Below are 23,890 nucleotides of genomic sequence, written 5' to 3'. Positions count from 1 at the left end.
AAAACAGTGCACCTGGGAGGGGTTGCTAAGCTCATCATCAGCTGTTTGCGGAACACTTCCGTTTCCGGCTGTAACTTCTCCCATCCCACTTGAGCATCTCAGAGGGCACCGAGTCTGATTCTGCGTCCAGGACCTAGCACAGAGAATTACCTGGGTCAGTGACTGGCTCTCGGACTAAGCGTCGGTCGCTCTGGTGTTGAATTATAGAATTCTTTGTAAATCAGTGATCAACCCCAGGGTTACCGAGAGAACGAACGGGATCTACCGCATTTAGAAACTATCACTCCACAGTTCGTGTTGCTAGCCCCACATTTTAACATATTCTCACTTTCCTACTTACACTCTGTATTTGTGGGAAGTTCTGTGTGTTTTGGTTTTTTTTTTAACGGTCATTGATTTACACATTTTCTTACCTCTCAATCCCTTTCCTTTGGCTTCTTCACTTTCCTTTGTGATTGGCTGCAAATCATCTTAACATGATTGGCTAGGGCATCTGCCCGTTATCTTTCCCTTGATCCGATGGGAGAAATGGGAAGAAAAAAAAAAGTGTCTTAAACTCCGCTGTTTTATTGGCTCCGCTTAGGGACGTACGGCGAGGACGTGGGCATCTCAAATTTATGATTGGTTCTTATATCCGTTAGTCACGCTGCAGCGAACCAAATTCTGTGGCCCGTACTATGCCCGATTGGCTGTAGGGGTGGGGTTTAGGCTGGAAGGGTTTTCATTGGTCCGGAGCTGCCCCGCTTGCGGCCCGAACCCGCCCCCCGTTCGGTTGCCGTGGTTGCAGGCCAGGCCCGCCCGCTTGTCCTCTGACAGCGAGGCTTAGGGCGGAGGGAAGCGGGTCGGTCGGTCCGTCAAGCACGAGGCTCCCGCGGCCAGGCCAGCACGGAGCCGTTGCCATGGCAGCTGCCGCCGGGGGCGCGGACGAAGAGTCGCGCTCTGGCCGCTCGAGCTCGGATGGCGAGTGCGCGGTGGCGCCAGAGCCGCTGACGGGCCCCGAGGGCCTCTTCTCCTTCGCCGACTTCGGGTCTGCGCTGGGCGGCGGCGCGGGGCTCCCGGGCCGGTCGGCCGGCGGGGCCCAGTCCCCGCTACGCTACCTTCACGTCCTGTGGCAGCAGGACGCGGAGCCCCGCGATGAGCTGCTCTGTAAGATCCCCTCCGGCCGGCTGAGGCGCGCCGCCAGGCCCCACCGCCGGCTCGGGCCCACGGGCAAGGAGGTGCACGGTGAGGAGCGCGGCGGGAGGCGGGGCTGGCCCTCGGCTGAGAATCGGGCCCTGATTTCCCCAGCCCGTTCAGGATGGTGTCCTCCGACATCTGAGCTACGGACCTGGAGCGACCCCTGAGGCCACTTTCAGTATCAATGGTAGTATTATAGCTGCTAAGGACCAGGAGTGTAAAAAAAGTAGTCTTCCTGCTCAGAACCAGTCCCGGTGGCTTTTCACATTTGGTAGTTCCTGAATAGAAACTTTTCCTGACTCCAGGTGTTTATTTGTAGATAATAAATGGGATACTGGAGAATATTTTCGTATCAGAGCCAAGTCCTACCAACTTATTTCTTTAAATGCACAGACCTGGATTGGACTTTTCTATCTCATCTAGGTCTTAGGCAAACTATAGAACCTTTCAGCTTTAGTTTTCTCATCTGTAGAATGGATATGGTATGCTTTACAGGGCTGTTGCCAGAGTTACTAAGTAAGGTAAGGAATATATAGTTATTATTCTGCCTTTGTTGTGTGCCAAACACTGTTGGGTGGTTTGTGATCATTTCTGATCCTCGTAATAACTCACTGAGATCCAGATACTGTTCCCATTTTACTGAAGGTGAAACTGAGATTCAGAGAAGTTGTCTTGCTCCAAGTCACATAGCTAGAAATTGGCTATGCTGGTATTAGAACTCCTGCACTGGTACTTCTACCATATTGTCTTTTACATTTTATGGATGCCATGGAAACCAACACCCTGAAAGTTTTAAGAATGGGAACTTTTATGGTCCCTTTAATACCTACTCGTATCTTAGTGGTGTTATGAAGATTAAAAGAAAATTTGAAAGTGCTGTATGAATGTAAGGAATCGTTATATATATGAATTGCAATTTTTGTCCATTTCTCTGACGATAAAGGCATTGCTTTCTATTAGCCTCTAATATACAGATAGTGTCATTGTGGAGAAAAAAGTTTCTGCATAGGAATCATCAAATTTAAGTAAGTCATTTGGGAGTGGTCTGTTTTGAAGGAGGATATAATATCTGTGTAACCAGCTCACAGAGCGCTTCCGTGTAAATCATCTCATTTGGTCTTTGCAACAACTCAGGCCTGTCAGGAAAGAGCTCAACCTTGTTTTGCAGGTGATAGACCTGAGGCCCAGGGGGTTAACTAACTTGTTCACGGTCACCCAGCTCCGACAAGTGGCAGAGCCAAGATCTGGCTCCAAAGGCCTTGGAGGATTTGCTACAAAATGTGGCTTTTGCACTAGCTGTGTCACATTTCAGGTTTCTCCTGGTTCCCAGGGTAGTGTCACTTGTATCCTGGCCCCTTTCTTTCTCTTTAGATGCTATTGTGGCTGAATGGTGGGTAGCTAGGAAGCCATCACTTTTTGCTTCATCATGGCCGTTGCTGGTTTGTTTGTTTTTTTTAACTGGCACTCTTATTGTCTTCACAGCTCTGAAGAGGCTGAGGGACTCAGCCAATGCCAACGATGTGGAAACAGGTGAGTGTGCAGAGTGAGTCCAGCTCCCTGGTCTGGTCGGGGAAGGAAAAATCCAGGTAACCAATATCTGGGAAGACAGTGCTTGAATTCTGCTGGCTCACCCCTGGGACCAGGCTCGCTGTACTTATTGTATAACTGCAGTCATCTTGCAGATGACAAGTCTGGCTCAGATGCTCACTCTTCCCATGCTTCCCTGTCACCCTGTACTTCCTGATGTCATAGCGTTTATCACCCTGTGGGCTCCATGGTGGTGGGGACCATGTCTGCTTTTGTATCCCTGGCACCCAGCCGCAGAGTAGGAGCTTTTTGGAACTTGTGCTTAATGGGAATGAATAGTCAATTTGAAGTGCCAGGAAAGCCACCACCTTCAACTGCTCCCTGAGGCCTTGTGGTAGTTGGGTCAGTGGTTGTCAGACTTTAGTTGACAGAACATCTGAAAGGCATAGGAGGGGCTCCTAGCAGGACACCACTCTGTTTTATGTTGTTGCTCTTCACCATTTGCTAGCTGACAGGGCAGTAGCAGCATCAAAGCTACAAGACAAGTTATAGGAAAAAAATTTTAATTGTATCCACTGACTTAATTCTTTCCGTGAATCAGGGAAAGGTGGTATATTGGTTTTCTTTGGCTGCTGTAACAAATTACCACAAAGATAATGTTGTAAAACAACACAAGTTTATCATCAGACAGTTCTGTAGATCGGAAGTCTAACACAGGTCTCACCAGGCTGAAATCAAAGTGTCCGCAGGGCTGTATTTCTTTCTGGAGGCTCAAGGGAGAATCTGTTTCCCTGCCTTTTCCACCTTCTGGGGCTGCCCGCATTCCTTGGCTCGTAGTCTTCTACCTTCATCTTCAAAGTCAGCCGAGGGATAGGAGAGCCTGTTTATAACAGGCGTGTAGAGAAGGTCGTTCCCCTCAGGGAACTGGGCGTTAAAACACAGGCCTTGAGTGGGTCCCTTATCCCTGGCAGAGCATAGTGAGCAGGCCTGGAAACTGGAGGGGTTTTCAACGCTCTCCACTTTTATCTCTTTTCCATGAACTTTCATATTGTGGAATATTTGGGTAGCAACCTATATAGCTTTTCAAGGAAAAATGATGTGTTCTCTTTTTAATATCTCGAGTGTGTGGCCAGAGAATATTTTAATTATACTTCCGTTTCACAGAAAGTCTAGTTTATCTTTTTTTTTTAATGGGTTTATTTTCTTTTATTTTCTTTCTGTCATTTATTTACTTAAAGATTAATTAATTTTTTTTTTTTTTGGCTGCGTTGGGTCTTAGTTGAGGCATGCAGGATCTTTTGTTGCGACGCGTGGGCTTCTCTCTAGTTGCGATGTGTGGGTTTTCTCTTCTCTAGTCGTGGCACGCAGGCTCCAGGGCACGTGGGCTCTGTAGGTTGCGGCATGCAGGCTCTCTAGTTGAGGTGTGTGAGCTCAGTAGTTGTGGCGCTCGGGTTAGTTGCCCCGTGGCATGTGGGATCTTAGTTCGCTGACCAGGGATCGAACCCACGTACCCTGCATCGGAAGGCAGATTCTACCACTGGACCACCAGGGAAGTCCCTTTATTTATTTCTTAATTTAATTTTATTATTTATTTATTTATTTGGCTGCATCGGGTCTTGGTTGTGGCATGCGAGGTCTTTTCATTGCGGCACACAGGCTTCTCTAGTTGTGGCGCACGGGCTCTAGAGCACCAGGCTCAGTAGTTGCAGCATGTGGGCTTAGTTGCCCCGTGGCATGTGGGATCGAACCTGCATCCCCTGCATTGGAAGGCAGATTCTTAACCACTGGACCACCAGGGAAGTCCCTCTCTCTTTTTTAAATTGAAGTATAGTTGATGTACAATATTATATAAGTTACAAGTGTACAGTATAGAGATTCACAATTTTTACAGGTTATACTCCATTTATACTTATAAAATACTGGCTATATTCTAGTTTATCCTTTTTTTTTTTTAATTTATTTTTGGCGGCTTTGGGTTTTCGTTGCTGTGCACGGGCTTTCTCTAGCTGTGGTGAGCAGGGGTTACTCTTCGTTGTGGTGCGAGGGCTTCTCATTGTGGTGGCTTCTCTTTGTTGCAGAGCACGGGCCCTAGGCATGTGGGCTTCAGTAGTTGTGGCACGTGGGCTCAGTAGTTGTGGCTCTTGGGCTCTGGAGCGCAGGCTCAGTAATTGTGGCACACGGGCTTATTTGCTCCGCGGCATGTGGGATCTTCCTGGTCCAGGGCTTGAACCCGTGTCCCCTGCATTGGCAGGCGGATTCTTAACCATTGCGCGACCAGGGAAGTCCCACGTCTAGTTTATCTTGATCAGGTGTCCACATGGTGGTTTTATTATTTTGGTGGAAATGCTGTAATTTTCCATTCAGAGTCTGTGACACACCCATCTTGAAATCTAAGTGGCTCTTAGATTTACCAGGCTCTTGCAGGACTCTGACAGCGAAACTGGCTGTAGATTAGCCTCTTCATTCCTTTTCCTGTATGGTTAGCATTTTGTTTAATCTTTCTCTGCATGTTTGTTGGTTTTTTTTAGTATAGGTTAGCAATTATAGTGGATGTAAAATTTATACCCTGCTATTGTTAAATCGTAAGTGCCTTTCTGTGAATTCATAATCATTTAAAAGATTTTAAATGTGAAAATAATATGTGCGTTTAAAATGTTTTGAAAATTAGAAAAATCTTCATGAAAAACATCCTTAATGTCAGCAAAGGAATCTCTGTTAATATTTTGGTGAATATCCTTCCTGTCCTTTTTCCTATGCAGAGGAATTTTCTTGAAGGGCTTGCAAACTGTGCTGTATACACAATTTTGTAGCCCGCATAATGTTTAGTGTATCATAAACATTTTTCATAGTCCTCATAACCATTTGTTTTTTTCAAAACGGAAGCGTTATTTTTTCCTATTTATAGAATGAATATGTAGCTGTACAATTTTTTTGAAGCTTATAAAGTAAAAAGTGGAAATCACCTTGTAATTCCATTCCTCAGTTATAACCACAATTTGTAATGGATGCACATGATGCCTTCAGAGGGACAAAGCAAGAGTTATTTAGTCAGTCACATGTTTGCACACTGGTTTTTCATTTTTAAGGTCATTTCCCAGGAATGGGGTTGTTACATCAAAGGATACGCACATCTTGATGGCTTCTGAAGGCGTTGCTAAAGTGCTTTCCGTAAAGACTGTAGCTGCACAAATCACAAAAGTGGAACTGACTATTTTAGCTTTGCTTTATCTCTTGGATACTGGCTCTCTTTTGGTGAAGATACTAATGAACACGGAGGTGACTAGAAGCTCTTCCTTCTCCTCCACTCTCATAAACCTTTCCCACCACCTTCATTTGTTCATTTATTCAGTCAGTCAGCAACATTCGTGGAGCAGGACAAGTCATATCTTGGTCCAAGGTATTACGAAACAAAACAAAAAACCTACAGAATAGTTGGAGAAGAAGAGTATAAAGCAACACCACTTCTAAAAAAAAAAAAAAAAAACCCGAGGAAACTGAAGTCCTATATTTAGTTGGAGAGGTGTAAGTTCTCGAGCCAGAGAAACCTGGGTTCCTATCCCAGCTTGGCCTCCTGTTGGCTTGGGCTGGAGTCTGTCTCCTGATCTGTACCACGGACGTGATACTGTGCTGAGTGGTTGAGGGGTTTGGCAGTCAGGTACCTGGTGCCTGGCTGGTGCTCCGTCGTAGTTACTGTAAAAGAGCACAGCATGTTAATACGAGAGCAGCAGGGTGAACGGGGCACTGTGGGGATGCAGGGGAGGGGGCAGCTCACTCAGCTTGAGGAGACGAGAGAGATTCACAAGGCAGGAGATAATCTGGATTTCATTTGGAAGGACTCAAGTCCTTGAGAGGTTTGCTGGGGGATTACTAGAGCATTTTGTTTCTTGCTCTAAATGATGTTTGGCAGCAATTTCTGCCTTTCAGTTGACGTGGACGTGTAATACATACTGCCTCACATTTTATAATGGCTCTGTACTTTTCCAGGAAGGAATTTCTTATCCATTATTCTCATTACAGCAACTCTGGAGGTTAGCAGGGCAGAGATTCCTCCCATTTGCTGGTGAATGGGGGCCCAAATCTAGGCCTTCCCACTGCCCCATGCTGTTGCCAATGAACTCCTTTCCTTTTTGCTTAGTTTAGCCTGGGACTTGGTCTGTATGGCAGAGCCTGTGCTCTGTCCACTCTAAAGGGCTGCCTCCTGGGAGCAAAGTAAGAATCAGCCCACAGCTCGCTCGGCTGTGTCCAGCTGGAATGGATGTGTAGCCAGATGCAGTTAGAGGGGCGGGGCCAGAGTCTATGCTGGGGATTTCCATGACTCCCAAATTTCTGACCCTGAGGGCCGAGATTCTTCTGTGATGTTTTATCCCTAGACACGTAGTTTGAGCACCCAGAATACGGGCCCTCAGTTGTGCCCTCAGGAGAACAAGTCCCTTGTCGTGGCAGTCCCCATGGGGCCAGCATCTAGGAGGGACTAGCTCTCCCAAACATTGTCAATGCCTTGCCTGGAAGGGCCCCTGAGCACCCCCGTCCACCCCCGGGGGCTGCAGCCTAGCTAACACTGCCACTCTCTCCACTTGCTCCCTCGGTCTCGGTGGTGTCAGTGCAGCAGCTGCTGGAAGATGGCGCGGACCCCTGTGCAGCTGACGACAAGGGCCGCACAGCCCTACACTTTGCCTCCTGCAACGGCAATGACCAGATTGGTGAGTCCTGGGGAGGGGGAGGGAGGGAGGCTGGGCGAGTAGCATCACTCCAGAGGGGCTGGGGGAGGATCTGCTGTCTGCTCAGCCGGGTGCTGGATAGGAAGACCCGGCCCCCCTCACTCCTTTAGCCTGTGGAACTGGCACTGCCAGACCGGGGCAGGGGTCCACCTGGGGAAAGAATATGATTGCCTCTGAGGTCGGACCAGTCCTTCAAGACGTTCAGGCAACATTTACTCAGTGCTAAGGGCAGCAGTGGGACAGCCCCCCCTTTTTATAAGTTTGTTTTGGATGTGGTATAACTTGTGAACAGTGAGCTTTCTGTGTGTATACACTGCCGTGACCACCTCCTGGATCACAATACGGAAGGTTTTCAGCGCCCAGCAGCCTGCCTCATGCCCCTTCCAGTCCTCACCCCCGCGTGGACCTTGATCCCCATAGATTAGTTTCTCCTGTTTTTCAATTTCACATAAACGGAAGCACAGAGTATGCACTCTTTTGTTTCTTGAATTCTTTCACTCAAAATTATATCCTTGAGGGACTTCCCTGGTGGTCCAGTGGTTAAGACTCTGCGCTTCCAATGCATGGGGGAGGGTTCTATCCCTAGTCGGGGAACTAAGATCCCACATGCTGCGCGGCCAAAAAAAAAAAAAAAAAGGAAAAAAGGAATTATATTCTTGAGACTCATCCCTGAAGGTTGTGAGTAACGGTAGTTCTTTGCTCTCATTGCTGGCTGGTGTTTCATTGTGTGACAGACCACAGTTCACCCATTCTACTATTGATGGGCATTTGTGTTTTTTCCAGGTCTGGACTATTAGGAGCAAAGCTGCTAGGAACATTTTTGTACATGTGACTTGATGGATATAAGCACTTATCTGTGTTAGAATTGTTGGGTCACTGGGGTACACACATGTTTAGCTAGTGTGTACTACCAAACTTTTCCCAATGATGGTTCTACCAATATACACTCCCACCAGCACTGTAAGAGAGTTCCACATTTTCCCACATCCTTGGCAATGCTTGGTATTATCTCTTTTAAATTTTAGCCCTTCTAGTATAGTGGTATCTCCTTGTGGTTTAATTTGCGTTTCTCTGATGGTCAGTAATGTTGAGCACATCTTCAGGTATTTATTGGCCATTTTTGTATCCTCTTTTGTGAAGTATCTGTTCAAGTCTCTTGTCCATTTTTTTTTAACAAGTTGCCTATCTTTTTCTTATTGATTTGTAGAAATTCTTTATATATTCTGAATATAAATCACTTATTAAATATAAATGACTTTTTCTCAGCTTGCCTGTTTGTTCTCTGAATGTTCTCATTTGATGAACACAAGTTCTTAATTTTAATTTTATTTTTATTTATTTATATTTGGCTGCGTTGGGTCTTCATTGCTGCGCACGGGCTTTCTCTAGTTGTGGTGAGCGGGAGCTACTCTTTGTTGCAGTGCGCAGGCTTCTCATTGCGGTGGTTTCTCTTGTTGCGGAGCACAGGCTCTAGGAGCGTGGGCTTCAGCAGTGGTGGCTCGCAGGCTCAGTAGTTGTGGTGCACGGGCTTAGTTGCTCCACAGCATGTGGAATCTTCTGGACCAGGGATCGAACCCATGTGCCCTGCATTGGCAGATGGATTCTTACCCACTGCGCCACCAGGAGAGTCCCACAAGTTCTTAATTTTAATGATTCCAATTTATCGATCTTTTCTTTTTTATGGTTAGTATTTTTGTGACCTGTTTAGGAAATCTTTGCCTATCCCAAGGTTATGAAGATATTCTCCTGTTCTCTTCTACAGGCCTGACTGTTATAGCTTTCACATTTAGGTCCATGGTCCCTCTTGAATTAGTTTCTGTATATGTTGTGAGGCTCAGATTGGCCTCCTCGTATGAGTTGGTCTGCCTGTACATCCAGCTGGGTAATTGGTGAGCCCTGGTGATACCACAGCCCACCCCTGATGTGACCTAGAGACTTGTAAGGAGGGGGTGCTCAGCATCTTCTATTGGCCTAATTCCCACTATGGTGCTTGGCTGTGGAAGGGGCAGAAAATGCCCTTGAGAGCCTTCACTAGCAGCCACTGATGTTGGAAGAACTTTCTTTAACCCCTAAAGTCTCAGTCCCGTAATACCTGCATAGGCCAGGGGGCCCTCCCAGAATCATCAGTTCCTGGCCCTAGAGTCCTGCACATGAGTTTAGGGGCGAATGAGCCAGTGAGTGAGTGAATGAAACAGCATGGGGGACTGTGTCAGCTTTCAGTGTTCCCCACTTTGAGTGAGCCTCTTTAGCTAGGTTATGGGTGGGGGTTAGGGTACTGCTCATAGAAGCCCCCAACAGCTCCTCTTGGGTTTTCCTGTTTCCAGTGCAGCTGCTTCTGGACCATGGAGCCGACCCCAATCAGCGAGATGGGCTGGGGAACACGCCACTGCACCTGGGTCAGTGCCTGGCAAGCTGCCAAGACACCCTCCTCTGCAGCACAGACAGGCTCCTCTGATGCAGAGCCTGGGGTCCTGCGGGCTCCCAGCAGGCTCTCCTATCATCTGGGGGGAGCCTGAGCCCCCAGGGCCACACTCCCCTTGGGCTGTGTCCCATGGCTGTCCCCATCCATCACTAGTTGGCTGTGCCCTGAGCAGAGCTGATTTCACAACCTGAACTGACTCAGCAGCAGCTCCGTTAGGGGAGGTTCCCACCTTGCGGCTGACTCACGCTGTGGCTCACGGTGAGGCAGGTCCCGTCTCCAAGCCTCAGTTTCCCCAGCTGTACAGGGAGGGAGTCGGATTTGATCACTGAGTCCCTCCCAGTTGCTGCCTTGGTGATGCCTTCTCAGGGGGCGTGACCTGGCATCGGGACCCTCAGAGACACAGTCCTGCTCCCTCTGGTGGGCACCCAGGCCGAGCCCCAGTGGTCCTGGACTCTCAGTCCCTGTTCTTCTCCCTCAGCGGCCTGCACCAACCATGTCCCTGTCATCACCACACTGCTGCGAGGAGGTGAGTGGTCCCCTCCCCTTCTCCCTCCTCTCTCCCCCTCACCCCCAGCGTGCTCACCTCTGCCTGCTCCCACAGGGGCCCGGGTAGATGCCCTGGACCGGGCGGGCCGCACGCCCCTGCACCTGGCCAAGTCGAAGCTCAACATCCTGCAGGAAGGCCACTCCCAGTGCCTGGAGGCCGTGCGGCTGGAGGTAAAGCAGGTGAGCGCCCCCTTCAGCTGAGCCTGCGGCCCCGAGCAAACCCTGGGCAGGTGCTGCCCGAACCACAGACACGCCCGCCTCCGGCATCAGGGCTCCTGGGTGGCTTCACGCCGACCCCAGCTGGCACCTGTTCCACTGTGCCCCTCGGCAGCAGCATCAGGCCGCTCTGTGCCTCCCAGCACAGCCTCAGCCCACCCTCTGGTTTCAGATCATCCAGATGCTGAGGGAGTACCTGGAGCGCCTGGGGCGGCACGAGCAGCGGGAGCGGCTGGATGACCTCTGCACCCGCCTCCAGATGACAAGCACCAAAGAGCAGGTGAGCCGCAGCTGTAGGTCCAGACCCGGGCCCTGGCCGGACCCTCAGGGCCAGCCCACCCCTGCTCTGACGCAGGAGAAAGAGGTGTGGCTGCGGGCCTGTCGCCCACTGTGGACCTCAGAGCCTCTGTCCACTTCCTTTGAAGCTGCCCTAGCCCTTCTCTCTGGGGCGGTCTGAGACCACCTGGCAGCAAGGATTCAGCCTCGGACAGCTGCTCCTTAGTCACGGTGAAGCCACCACATGCCCTGCGGGGAGAGACAGTGTCTGCCCTCCATGCCTGTGGTGCTGCTGGGGGGACCCGGGGGCACCCCATAACAGAGCCTCGGTTTCATCCTGCAGGTGGATGAAGTGACCGACCTGCTGGCCAGCTTCACCTCCCTCAGCTTGCAGATGCAGAACATGGAGAAGAGGTAGCAAGAGAGGCTCCCCGCCCTCCCGCTCCGCCACTCTCCCCCGCCCCACTGCCCTCTCATTACAAAGGAAAAGCCCAGTGCCTGGGACTTCGTCTGCCGAGGCCCTCGCCCCCAGCTGCTGCGCGGCAGAGATGCTCTCTCACTGACCTCAGCGCCACTCCCAGCCGCGGTCTCCATCATCCCTGGGGGCCGGGACCACAGCCCACAGCGTCTTCCTTCAGCTCCCACGGCGCCGCAGCCACGCCTCACTCAGCTCTGGCCGACACGCTATCCTAGCAGGCCCCACCCGTCCCATGGCCTCCCTGGCACCCTCGGCAGGCCCCAGACCCTTCTCTGTGTCCCTTTCCAGCCGTGGGCTCGTTGCGGCCAGCAGGATTTGGCTTAGGGCAGGCACCCTCTGGCCTAGGGGGCTTCTGGGCTGGCCCCGCACTTCTCACCAGCACTTAGATTTAGGCTTGTCACCGGACTTTCAAGGAGACATGGCAGTGAGTTTCTCTGGTTGGAAGGAGGGGGTTGGTGAAGCCTAGACCTTAGAAATACAAGGTTAGGAAGGGCCCGGCTGAACCCAAAGCAGGTAATCCCCAGCCTTTTTTCTCCCAATCATTGAAACACCAGGAGGGGGTCGCCATTCTGCAGCCTCGTTGCAGTAGGCGGAGGAGTAGCCCCCAGGGTGGCCGTGTTCTAATCCCAGGAACCTGTGAACATTACCTTATATGACAAAAGGGACTTCGCAGATGTTATTAAGTTAAGGGTCTTTAGACAAGGCAACTGTCCTGGATTATCCAGGCGGGCCTGATATAATCACACGGATCCTTATTAGAGGGAAGCAGGAGCTCAGAGAGGAAGCAGGAGATGTGGTGGCGGAAGCAAGAAATCGGAGTAACTCGAGGACGGGGTCGCAAGCCAAGGAATGCAGGCGGCCTCCAGAAGCTGCAAAAGGCAAGGAAATGGATTCTCCCTTCAGAACTTCCGGAAGGGACCAGCCTGCCGACACCTTGACTTTAGCCCAGAGAGATTTCAGATTCTGACTGCCAGAACCATAAGAGAATAAATTTGTGTTGTTTGAAGGCCCAAAAACTCACTGCAAAGAAGCCCGCCCCCCCCCCGCCCCCACCCCCGCCACCGTTGCCACTTCTGCCCTGACAGGAGCAGACATTATTCCCCTTGGGGCTCGAACACGCCAAAGGCGGCGCCCCCTCCTGGCAGGGATCTGCCACAGCAGAAAGCCTGAAGGGAGGGCCTGCTGGGCCCAGCCCTCTCCCAGGAAGCATTCGACTGTAGAGTAAAGACAGACTTTTTCCAGATTGGCAATCCCTGCCTGCTCTGGCTCTGCCCCACCTTCCCTCTCACGCAGTTGGAATCCTGGCTGCTTTTCAGAGGAGGGGAGCTTGTCTCCCAAATCCCAGCTTGATCAGACCTGAACTGAACTCATGGGATCCAGCTGTTCCCCACACCCTAAGAAAAAAAGGGTCTTCTGTGGGGCTGAGATACAGGCCCGGGGCTGCCTCCAGGACCCTGGGAGAGGGGAGGCTGCAAGCTCCGCCAGGTGGCCAGGGTTGGGGAAGGTACCCTCCCCAAGACTGGGGAGAGGAGGGCAGAGGAAGCAGTAAAGTGTGTCTGTGCAACTCAAGCGGCTGCTGTGAGTGAGGTGGCTGCTGCTGGCCGTGTGCCAGAGTACGGTGAGGAGCGACCTGTGAGCTGGACCGGTGGGTGGGCGGGTGGGCCTTTCTCCCTTCCTGTCCACGTGATTAACTCCCTCAGGTGAGCCTGCCCGCTCAGGCCCAGGGGGCACGTTAGAGCTTGCCCTCCTCTGAGGGCTCTGCTGGGGCCTGTGCCTGGACACAGCCCCGCTTTACCCCTGGCCCCAGGGGTGGGGCTGAGCAGGGAAGAGCCCGGGGCAGAGGAGAAGCAGGATGGGAGGGAAGGGACCTCAAACTCAGTGAGCTTGCTTCTCTGGGCCTCCCCCCAGCACACCTCCGGGGCTGATCACCCTAGAGAGCGTTGAGGCAAGGTTTCTCAGCCTCAGGTCTAAGGGGTTAAATTAGTGGGCCATTAGAGAGGTATGAACCCCCTGAAACGATGCAAGATTTTGTGTGGAGAGTATGCATGTACTGGTAAAAGGGTCTATAGCTTTTATTCTAAGCAGGGTCCACACTCAGAAGAGGTTAGGATCTCTTGCTGCAGAACTTTGGGAGCAGATAGGTGAGAGGCCTGCCCAGGGCATCCTGGGGACTGCCTGGGCACTTCTAGGACCCGTTATCCCCTAGGGCAGCCTGCTTTCTATTGGCAGAGCTGAGGAGGTGGGGCGTGCTGAGACTGTGAAATTGCCCTGAGATGACTGCGCATTTCTAAGATAACTAACCTGCCTCGGAGACTCTCGGGCTAACCCCCAACAAGTCCTTGGCCTGGACCAAGCCATACCCACCTGGCAAGTGGGGCGCCTCCCTGCAGCATCCTCTATCCCTGTGGTGCCCCGCCCACCCATCCCTGGCCCTGTAGCCATGTAACTAGGAGAATGACCACTGGGGCAAGCGAGGGGGCCATCGTGCACCCCACCCTGGCTGTACAGACAGTGAACAAAAGGCTTGACAGATGAAGGTGGCTTGTGGGCCAGCCATCAGACACTTGCCAGACAGCCGGGCAGCTAGCCAATCTGCCTCGATCCTTTTCCGGCCAAGATTTTTCCTGCAATCCCAAATTTCTCTGAAGATCCAGCCAGTTAAAGTCAGCCTCAGACATTAGGGTGAGTCAAAAAACACACAAGTTGGCCCTGAGCGGACTGGGCTGGGCAGGGCAGGATGGAGAACTGGACAGAGGCTGCCCACACAGGAGTTAGCTCTGTTACTAGCTGCTCTGGGAGCTACCGAGTTGGTGGGGGGAGCAGGGAGGGGGCCAGGGGGTGGGGGGGGGGGCAGTAAGAAGAAATCCTGTTTGCTGATTTCAGCGGCTGGGTAGGGTCCTTTGCTTTATACCTCCCATTTCATTCATGCTGGAAATACCTATCAAACACTTGCCATGTGCTCGGCAATGTTCCAGGTAGGAATACAACAGGGAACAAAAAAAGCAAAATAAAATTCCTGCCTTTGCCCACGGCAGACGGTGGTAATGCTTGGGGAATATTCACAACTTCTCCCAACCATGCTGTGAGATAACTGGCCTTGCTGGTGCTTTGGATGGGTGAGAAAATGCAGGTTTGCAGGGTGACCCAACCAGGCAGCTGGGCTGGACCCTGGACCCACCCCCAAAGCTCGTGCTGTTTCCACCACGCCTGAAATTAGAGCTTTCTCAGAAGCAGAGTTTCCTAAAACTGAGGGCGACAACATTTGTTGAGCTCCTACTGTGTGCCAGCAGGCCCTTTACACAAGCCCTTTGATTTAGTGTTTGCAGCCAAAAGGGTAGCCAATGCCCTTGCTCCCACTATTTTATAGATGCAGAAGATTGAGGCTCAGGCAGAGAATAACTTGCTTGAGGTCAGCAGTGCAGGACCCAGCCCAGCCCAGGAATCTCTGCCAAGGTTCCCAAAGTGCCAGTGTCCCCAGTGCTCCTGAGACACAGTAGAAACCGATGGACCTTACTGAGTGAATGTCTCCATCCCTGTGCAGGGAGGGGTGGGCCCTTTCCTCGCTGAGCACATGGCACAGTGTGCTCGGTGGACAAGGCCTGCACCTGGTCACCTGGAGGGGACAGAGGACAGTGTGAGGTGATGGGACTGAGCTGGGTCTGGAATGGTCTTTGCTGATCTTTGGTGGCTGCCCAAACTATCACAGGCCTTCCGAGGCGGTTGGGAGAGCTGGGAGCAGCACGAGCCAGGCCTGGCAGAGGGACAGGCACAAGCTGGGTTTGGGGCCAGGAGGTGGCCTGGAAAAGTGCAGGGCCCAGGAGCATGAGGGGCTGGCCAGAGAGAGAGGTGAGACCAGGCTGTGGAGATCCTGAGGTCTGAAGATTTGCCCTGGCGACAGAAAGCAGGTGAGGCAAGCTGTCACCTCCACCCTGGAGATCAGATGCATCCTTACCCAGCGCAGGCACCATGAGCTCTGGGTAAAAGCCCCACGAGCTCCCTGGATTGCTTCAGATGCTGAGCCCAAGGCAGGGTTAGGAGGTCAGGAAGTTGGACTGATGGATGCCTGGATAATCCCAACAAAGTCCCTGGCTGCCCCCAGCAATAGGGCCCAAAGTGAATTAGCCCAAACCCCCTGATGCTGGCTCTCAAGCTAACTCCGAGACCTTGGTGCCTGCAAGGAGATATGATCAGTTCACTTTACAGTTGAGGAAACAGGCTCAGGGAAGCAAAGGAGTCTTACCTGAAGCCCCAGACCAGGGGCCAGAGTGGTCCCTTGTCTCTGTGACTGGTCCACGTCAGCCTGGTGACTTTCTCCCGCTTTGAAGGTTGGGGAGGATGGCACGTGTTATAGAAGCACTTGGCTGTCAGCTTGCCCAGTGGGGTGGAGGCAGGTGAGTCGCGCCTCCCCAGTTGGATTGTGAGGGGTTTTTTTGTTTTTTGGCCACACCACGTGGCTTGCAGGATCTTAGTTCCCCGACCAGGGATCGAACCCGGGTCCCTGGCAGTGGATGCTTGGAGTCCTAACCACTGGGTGGCCAGGGAATTCCCAGACTGAGAGGATTTTGATGGACGCAAGGGTCCGCCCGGGAGAGCCCTTGAAACCTCGCATATAGCTGGCAGCACCAGGGAGCAGCCCAAGGCGGTGTGCCTGGAATGCAGCCTGGAATGCAGCCTGGCTCAGACGGCTCAGTTCTATGGGTCCTGAGGAACGGAGAGGTCAGCTACGAAGTGCAGGAGCCAGGATTCAATCCCAGCGATGTGGCTCACAGCCCGTGCCTTGACCCCTGCACTATGCCACCTCTCTGAGTTGACCTGGCAGGTCCACCAGATGCCCAGTCCAGCACCCTCCCCAGCGCCACAGCCGTCCAAAGCACCCCCAGGAACTCCAGGCTGGCACCCCTTGCCCCTCAACCCCACCTCACCCCCCTTCCTCCTGCTTCAGTCTCACCCCTACACAGAGCCCAGGCCTCTAAAGCAAGGTGGCACCAAGCAGATGCCTCAATACATCAATCTTGTCCTCTTAAGCCAGAAACAATTCCACCTCTGCACAGCCTGTCCCTCTGGCCTCATGCCGTCTTGGATCCAGCCGGCGACTCGCAAATGAGCCCTGCATCAGGGCTGAGGACTGATGTTCATTAATAGGAAACCTCGGGGTGGTTAATTGGTATTTATGTCCCCAGGTTCACAGCTTGAAGTTGATAGCTGGTGCTGTTCCCGTCGGCCTCAGGCAGGGAGAGGGGCTGGATAACACGGCTGTACCGGGGCCTGCAGCTCGCCCACCCTCCCCGGGGCTGAGTTTCACCCTTGGCCGCGTTTGCTACACAGGGCGGATGGCTGGGGGTGGAGGTCACCTTTGCATGTTCAGGTTCCTCCCTCCCCTTCAAAAAACTCCTACCTGCCCCTTCTCCTCCCTAAAGACCGTGGAACTGAAATCAGACCAACCTGATTTAGACCCCAGCTCTGTTTGGGGCTAGCTGTGTGATCTTGGGCAGGTTACTTAATCTCTCTGAGCCTCAGTTTCTCCATCTTTAAAACTCTAAGGCAGATGAGACACAACTTCCAGAGCCAAGTGCAAGGCCTGAAATACAGCAGGTGCCCAGTACACCACCGCCCCGTGGACACCCCCGCCGTGTCCCCCAGGCCCCTGGTCGCAACGTGTTCCAACTGAGTTCAGCATCTCCCACCCCAGACCTCTGCCCTCATCACCCCCACTGCCACCCCCAGTAGCCCAAGCCAGAGGCTGGGTGTCATCTGGGACACCGCTTACCCCACAACAGTTAATCACCATTTAGTCCCGACAGCTGCACCTCGTATGTGTTTGTCCCGTCTGTCCATGTCTCCCCACCCGCTGCCGGAGTCTTGGATGTCTTCATCTCTCTGGATTCTCACACCAGCCTCCTAACTGGTCCCCCTGCCCCCAGTCTCATTCTGCTTTCCCTCCCCAGGAAAAGCCTGCCTTGCAGCCAGAAAGAGTTCCCTAAAGAGTACATCTGATCAGGTCACTCTTTTGCTTAAAACCTTTTCATGGCTCCCCATTGCCCTCAGGACAAGGTACAGTTTCGGTTTCAGACAGGATTTACAGAATCCTTTGCGGCTGCCCCCCCTCACCTCTCCCACCTCACTTCCTGCTGGGGCTCCCGTGTACCCTGTCCCAGGCCCTCGGCTCGTCATGCTGTGCCTGACTGCAGGTAGAGGACCCCAGGTGGCCTGTGTGTGTATTCTCCCATCTCTCCTTTCCCCACCTGTCCTAACTCCCACTTCAGGACTTGGCTTGGGCATCAGCTCCTCCAGGAAGTCTTCTCTGCCTCCCCAAGCTGGTTAGGGCCCTCCTCTGGGCTCCCACAATCCCCTGTGCTTCTGTCTTTCTTTCCTGCAGGAGAACTCTGTACTCAGTAGGTGTTCAGACATGAATGTTGCAGGCCCATCCCTAAGAGGTCTGCACAAACAGGAGGGTGAGAGGGCTGCAGAATTCAAATCTCCCCCAACTAAGAGGAGCTCCTCCCTGGGACCTCCAGGCTGCCCTGAGCCTGGCCTGAGACCTTGCAGGAGGCTCAGGTCAGGTGGATTCTCCATGAGGCAGCAGCCAGGGCTCGCTCAGCCTCTACCCCAGCCCCCATTGCCTGCCTCCGGCCCTGCAGGACTCGGCTCTCTCCACCAAACGATTACAACCATCTGCTCTTCCAAGCATTTCGTCAGTCCCCTGAAGCAGACCCAGGAACCTCAGGGGCCGAGCCCAAGCCCAGCAGCAGGCCATCAATCTTCCTGCCAAAGCCATGGCAAAAATAATCTCCTAGTCCTAGGCCAGGCCCTTGGTGGTAGCTTTCCTGGCCCAGGGTTCACAGAACAGCCTCTGGATTGGGCTCCTTGCTGCCAACCTGGCACCTCCAACCCAGCCTCTACACAGCAACCCTAGGGCACCTCCCCTCCTGAAAACCCTCGATGGCATCACTGCCTGCCTGAAGGATGAAGTTCCTGCCCCACAGCTAGCCTAGGAGACAAACGTGATCTCACTGCACCCACCCTCCCGGGCTCCCCAGGCCCCACCCCGCCCTGCTTCAGCTACACAAGCCCGCTTACTGCTCCCACCTGTACCTGCCTTGGCACAAGCTGTTGCTCCTCCTGGCAGGCCCTTCCCACCTCTTCCCAGGAAAATGCATGTTAAATGTCATCTCCTCTGGGACTCCTGCTTGGATTGCCCAGGAAGGCAGGAGTTTCCTCCTCCGGGCCCTTTCAAACTGTGTGTACTTTTCCGTTATGGCCCCATAACACAGTGCTATCCTTTCTTCTTTTGGTATTTGGCTCTCCAGCTAGACTGAGAGCTCCCAGAAGGCAGAGACCAGACCAAATTCACGCTGTCTCTGACTTCCTCTCAGGGGCTAGCTTAGGGCAGGCACTCAAATGTTTGAGGGATAAAGGAAAGAAAAAAGGAGAGGGTCATGTCTTTCCTTCCCTGGCACCTCTGTCCTCATGTATCAAATACCGGCCGTGTGCCTACCCTGGGCAGGCTGTACTACCCTCCATTAGTCGCGGTGTCTGGGCTTCTTTATCTGGTTCCAATGGGCCAGAGAGACCCCTTCAGAAGCAGGAGGCCTTGGGGTCCAGCCAAGGGCCTGGGCTGTACGAGTGTCCCTCTGCCAGGCCACTGTGTGTGGAGGGCTTCCACTGACCGACCCCTCCCCTGGGCCTGGGGTTTCATGCAGGTTCAGGCTCTGGCTCTGCCACTCCCTGGCTGGGCAATTGTCTCCTGCCCATCCTAGAGGGAGGCTGTTCCCAGTCGGTCACCTGTCCGTGCCCACAGAGGTGACCCAGCTGGGTGACTGGACCAACCACAGCATAAGCCAACCCCAGGAGATTTTGTTCCCCACTTGTATTTTGCAGGCACTCACCACTGTCGTGTAGCAAACCTTGTCAGATGCTCTTAGATGTTCTTCCGATGCTGCCTGGGCTGCCCTGAGAGACATCCCTCTCGCCCAGTTAGGATCCTGGCTCTGTCTCGAATCTGCCACTTGGCTTTGGTCACATACCTCACCTCCTTGAGCCTCGGTTTTCACTTCTGAAAATAGAGGTAATATCCCTTGCCTGCCGGGGTTGGTACGGGTGAGCCAGGCGAGGTGTGAGTGATGGCCTCAGGGAGACAGAGGCCACACTGGGGGCTGCAGAAGCGGCAGCATCACACCCCCTGCCCTCCAGGAAACACTCCCACTGCTGCAGCCTGAGTCAGCCAGGGACATCTTGGCAGAGACGTGGGAGAAAGAGCACAGGACCAGGTGTCAGCCCCTGTGCTGCGCCCTTGCAGCAGTCGCTCCCCAGCTGCGTCTCAACCTCCCCCTGAGAAGGCTGACTGCCGTTCTGACCCCTGGGTCTGTGGCAGGTGGCAGGCAGTGATGAGGTTTCAGCAGCTGCCCACTGTCAGGGAGGGCCTTCCCAGGGTGCCCAGCAGCCAGGAGGTGTGCTGGGGAGAGACACGGAAGCTGAAGGTCTCAGGCCTCAGCCAGAAGCTAATAAACATTATTGGCTTACGGTGAGGGAGGAAGTGAGTGGCTCCGCAACCATCGAGACTGATTTATTGGTTAATTAGGAGGTTTCCACACCACAGACTACCCCAGCTGTGTGCAGGGACAGGTAGGGAGGGGGCTACAGGGTAATCAGGGCTGCTGGAAGGCCAGCTGTGGCCCGAGTGTGGCTCAGTGTCTCCCCGTAGCCAGGAGCACCAAATGACTGAAAGAATAATGTGAGGGGTTTGGGTCAGGCAATGGACCTAGGACTTGACAGCCGGGGGAAGCCCTCAGCACTCGCTGTACCTGAGCAGAACTCTCCTAAGGAAGGGGGCTGGGAGCCCTCTGAAGTTTCTAGGGCATCCAGTTGAGCGTGGGGAGCTGCAGGTTTGGGGAGGAGGGCTGATGGAGGATCAGGAAAAACCAAGAAAAACCTTGGAAACCATGGGATCTGAGGAGAAAAAAAAATGGGAAAAACCATACTCGGTGCTACTGAGTAGAAAAAGTTAAACAGCAGTGGGTTTGAACACAACCTCTGCCAAACACTAGCTATGTGACAAATCACTCAACCTCTCTGATTCTTGATGTCTACATCTATAAAGTGGAATTGATTGTATCTGCCTTGCAAAGCTGTTTTTTTGTTTTTTGGGTTTTTTTTAATTTTTATTTTTGGCTGTGTTGGGTCTTCGTTTCTGTGCGAGGGCTTTCTCCAGTTGCAGCAAGCGGGGGCCACTCCTCATCGCGGTGCGCGGGCCTCTCACTGTCGTGGCCTCTCTTGTTGCGGAGCACAGGCTCCAGACGCGCAGGCTCAGTAGTTGTGGCTCACGGGCCTAGTTGCTCCGCGGCATGTGGGATCTTCCCGGACCAGGGCTCGAACCCGTGTCCCCCGCATTGGCAGGCAGATTCTCAACCACTGCGCCACCAGGGAAGCCCGCAAAGCTGTTTTGATAATTAGATTGAGGAATGTAGCACCCCATACAGATGGGCAGACGGATTGCCCTCCTTCCTGCCAGACTGGTTATGGACAGCATCTCGGGGCTGCCTAGCTAAGGGCCTGCACTTGGCTGCGTTGAACCATTTTCACTGCCCAGGGGTGTCCACTCAGTGGACTGAGTGTCCCCAGCTCAGCCACTCCTCCTCAGAGGGCTCCTGGCTTTGGCCCCATCCCCTACGGGCGTCCTGTCCCGGGGGAAGGGGAATGACAGACAAACGTACACCCAGCAGAATGGAGGCAGACAAGGTTTATTCCGGTCCTCGGGCAGTTAGGGCCCGGCCAGCCTCTCTGCCGCGGGCGGCCTCCCGACCCGGCTCCCCGCCCCAGCCGCCGCCCGTCGGCAGCCGCCCGCGAGGCCTAGCGTCCCCGAGGCAGCCGGCAGGGCCTGGGGCCGCCGGGCGGACGCGACAGAGGGCGCGACGGGCGCCCGGGGGGCAGCGGGCGCGGGGGCGGCGGCCGCCGCAGGGCCACAGGAGGCGGAGGCGCGCGCGGAAGGGCCCGGCCAGCCTCTCTACCGCGGGTGGGCTCCCGACCCGGCTCCCCGCCCCAGCCGCCGCCCGTCGGCAGCCGCCCGCGAGGCCTAGCGTCCCCGAGGCCTAGCGTCCCCGAGGCAGCCGGCAGGGCCTGGGGACGCCGGGCGGACGCGACGGAGGGCGCGGCGGGCGCCCGGGGGGCAGCGGGCGCGGGGGCGGCGGCGGCCGCAGGGCCACAGGCGGCGGAGGCGCGCGCGGAAGTGGCGCGAGGCGAGCGCGTAGACCAGTGGGTTGAGGCAGGAGTTGGCGTAGGCGAGGCAGTGCGAAGCCAGGCGGCAGGCGTAGGTGGCCGGGCTGAAGGCGAAGCGGCCGTACCAGAAGCAGAGGATGAGCGCGTGGTGCGGGCCCCAGCAGAGGGCGTAGAGCGCGGCCACCGCCAGCATGGCGCGCCCCGCGCGGCCTGTGGCTCTGCGCCGGGCCTCGGCCGCCGCCGCGCCCGCGGGACCCACGGCCGCCCACAGGAAGCGCAGCGTGCGTCCGTAGGCCAGGCTCACCACGGCCACGGGCAGCAGGTAGCCGGCGGCGAAGGTGGCCACGTCGAGGGCGCGGCGGCGCGCGTCCTCCCAGGCGGGCACGCAGAGCTCGAGCGCGCCGTAGCGCACGGTGCCGTAGTAGCTGAGGTAGGGCGCCGAGAAGACCGCCGCCAGCAGCCAGACCAGACCCACGGCGGCGCGGGCGTTGCGAGGCGTGCGCAGGGCCCGCGAGCGCAGCGGGTGCCGTACGGCCAGGTACCTGCGGGCGGGCGCGGCGTCAGCGAGGCGGGCGGGCGGCCGCCTAGACGCCCGTGTCTGAACCTCGCGAGTGAGGGGGGATCGCGCGCCCGGCCTCGCAGGGAGGTTGTGGGGATGAACGGAGTCAGCGCGCAAAGCGCTTAGAGCAGCGCCTGGCACCTAGCGGGGCTGGGTCAGAGGCTCAGAGAGAAGTGACCGGCCCGAGGTCGTCAGCTAGAGAGTGAGCCTGGGTTTGACCCCAAGTTTCAAGCCATGAAAGCCAGTCTGACCACAACCTGAGCCAGGTGTGGGCGGTAATAAAATATCTGATGAATTCATTGGTGTGTTCCTTTTGCCATTCATTTCACTCTTACAGAGCATCATGTGCCAGGCCCTGTGCTAACACTTGGGACACAGAGATGTTCTCTGGAAGCTCCCAATGGAGTTGGGGGGAGGGCAGGATGATCCCCTCAAGCATGCCCTGCAGGTGCCCAGAGACTGGTTGGTGGGGGCCAGGGAGCTGTTCCTTTTCTCCCTCCCATGTCCCTTTTTGGTCCCCCATTCTCTCCTTTCTAAGGCCAATGAGAATCTGTTCAGGTCTTCCCTCCCCAGCCCAGACCCGGCCAGGTCCCCGACACAGCTCACCTGTCCACCGAGACAGCCGCCAGCGTGAAGCTGCTGGCATACATGGTGAGGTAGATGAGCAGGTGCACAGCCTTACAAACGAGGGCCCCAAAAAGCCAGGCATCCAGCGTGTAGATGGCGGCCTGGAAAGGCACGCAGCACAGGATGAAGCAGAGATCGGCCACTGCCAGGTTGAGGATGAACAGATCCGTAGTGCTGCCCGGCTCCTGCCAGGCACTCAGGCCGGGCTGCAGCAGCACTGCCAGCACCAGCCCATTGCCCACTGTGCCCAGCAGGAAGATGAGGGCAAAGACCACGGGCACTGCCACAGCCCCCATACTCCCTGGGCTGTCTAGCGAAACGTTCTGGGCATCAGCCATCTCCCCATCAGACAGGCACCTGAGGAAGAGAAGCTGGAGTCCTCAGGCAGGAGCCCCCAGCTCTGGTCACTCAACTCAGGGGTCTAGTCCCCCACCCTGGGCCTGGCCACGTCCTGTGGGCTGGAAGCTTGTGGAGGATGGGGGTGGGGGGGGACAGAGACAAAAGTTATCACTGGGACCCCCTGTGCAAGCTCCTGGCAGAGTCTCATTGGTGTCTAAGGTGGGTTTCTCAGTTTCCTAGGGAACACCCCCATAGCCCAGGGCATGAAGGGCTGATTAGGTAGTTGATAGACACCTTCAACCAATGATGCAGGTAAAGTGGGGTGGGGGGAGGGGCAGCTCCAACCCCAGGAGCTGATGTTTTCAATGGGGATCTGAAATACAGGGAAGGCTTTTTTTTTTTTTCTTTTTAGCCACACAACGGTATGTGGGAGCGGTATGTGGGATCTTAGTTCCCCGACCAGGGATCGAACCCACGCCCCCCCTGCATTGGAAGGGTGGAGTCTTAACCACTGGACCACCAGGGAAGTCCTAAGGAAGACTTTTGGACATAGGTCAAATTCAGCCAAACATGGGTGACACACCTGAGTCATTGGATAGTCCAGTTTAGTGAGAGCATGACAGTGGCACAGCTGAGAGAACCATATAAGTCACTGCCCCCTTTTTACACATGAGGAAATTGAGGCTCAGAGAGGGGACATGGGAGGCTAATATCACACTCTGAGTGGCAGATCTGAGGCTGTTGCCACCCTGGTACCCTGACTCCCAGGCTGGAGCACTCATCTGAGAGCCTGT

General features: G+C 54.5%; 2 protein-coding genes across 8 annotated transcripts; one reads left to right on the top strand and one right to left on the bottom strand.

Moving 5' to 3' along the window:
- The first annotated feature begins 793 nt into the window (after positions 1-793).
- ANKRD54 (ankyrin repeat domain 54) lies at positions 794-12,928 on the top strand. 7 transcript variants are annotated; one of them, XR_005021582.1, is made up of 9 exons: positions 794-1,224; positions 2,659-2,706; positions 7,305-7,403; positions 9,751-9,817; positions 10,322-10,369; positions 10,445-10,569; positions 10,778-10,885; positions 11,225-11,295; positions 12,119-12,185. XR_005021582.1 is itself a non-coding variant. In XM_036867130.1 (9 exons), exons 1-9 carry the CDS (start codon positions 900-902, stop codon positions 12,324-12,326), a joined length of 1,104 nt encoding a protein of 367 aa, XP_036723025.1. In that variant the 5' UTR covers positions 794-899; the 3' UTR covers positions 12,327-12,928. The 7 variants fall into 7 exon arrangements, 6 of the variants coding, with proteins under 6 accessions (XP_036723025.1, XP_036723027.1, XP_036723029.1 ...); XM_036867130.1 differs by having other exon boundaries at positions 9,746-9,817; positions 12,119-12,928; XM_036867135.1 differs by having other exon boundaries at positions 1,088-1,224; positions 7,310-7,403; positions 9,746-9,817; positions 12,119-12,928.
- An 8,173-nt stretch (positions 12,929-21,101) lies between these two features.
- GALR3 (galanin receptor 3) lies at positions 21,102-23,129 on the bottom strand. The gene is made up of 2 exons (XM_036866494.1): positions 22,737-23,129; positions 21,102-22,113 (listed from the first exon to the last, which is right to left on the bottom strand). The coding sequence occupies exons 1-2, from the start codon at positions 23,093-23,095 to the stop codon at positions 21,429-21,431; spliced, it is 1,044 nt and encodes a 347-aa protein (XP_036722389.1). The 5' UTR covers positions 23,096-23,129; the 3' UTR covers positions 21,102-21,428.
- Between the last annotated feature and the right edge of the window lie 761 nt (positions 23,130-23,890).

Source organism: Balaenoptera musculus, chromosome 10 (assembly GCF_009873245.2).
Source record: "Balaenoptera musculus isolate JJ_BM4_2016_0621 chromosome 10, mBalMus1.pri.v3, whole genome shotgun sequence".
Taxonomy (NCBI): Eukaryota; Metazoa; Chordata; class Mammalia; order Artiodactyla; family Balaenopteridae; genus Balaenoptera; species Balaenoptera musculus.
The sequence above is the reverse complement of the archived record's forward strand: the minus strand, read 5'-3'. Positions and strand labels throughout refer to the sequence as shown.

What these genes read in the sequence shown, in the direction of transcription:
- GALR3 (XM_036866494.1), bottom strand. Translation starts at nt 23,095, where the DNA reads ATGGCTGATGCCCAGAACGTTTCGCTAGACAGCCCAGGGAGTATGGGG. An exon ending in GCGGCTGTCTCGGTGGACAG is followed by an intron (nt 22,114 to 22,736) that starts GTGAGCTGTGTC and finishes GCCCGCCCGCAG; the next exon opens with GTACCTGGCCGTACGGCACC.
- ANKRD54 (XM_036867130.1), top strand. Translation starts at nt 900, where the DNA reads ATGGCAGCTGCCGCCGGGGGCGCGGACGAAGAGTCGCGCTCTGGCCGC. An exon ending in GAACACGCCACTGCACCTGG is followed by an intron (nt 9,818 to 10,321) that starts GTCAGTGCCTGG and finishes CTTCTCCCTCAG; the next exon opens with CGGCCTGCACCAACCATGTC. An exon ending in ATGCAGAACATGGAGAAGAG is followed by an intron (nt 11,296 to 12,118) that starts GTAGCAAGAGAG and finishes GATCCTTATTAG; the next exon opens with AGGGAAGCAGGAGCTCAGAG.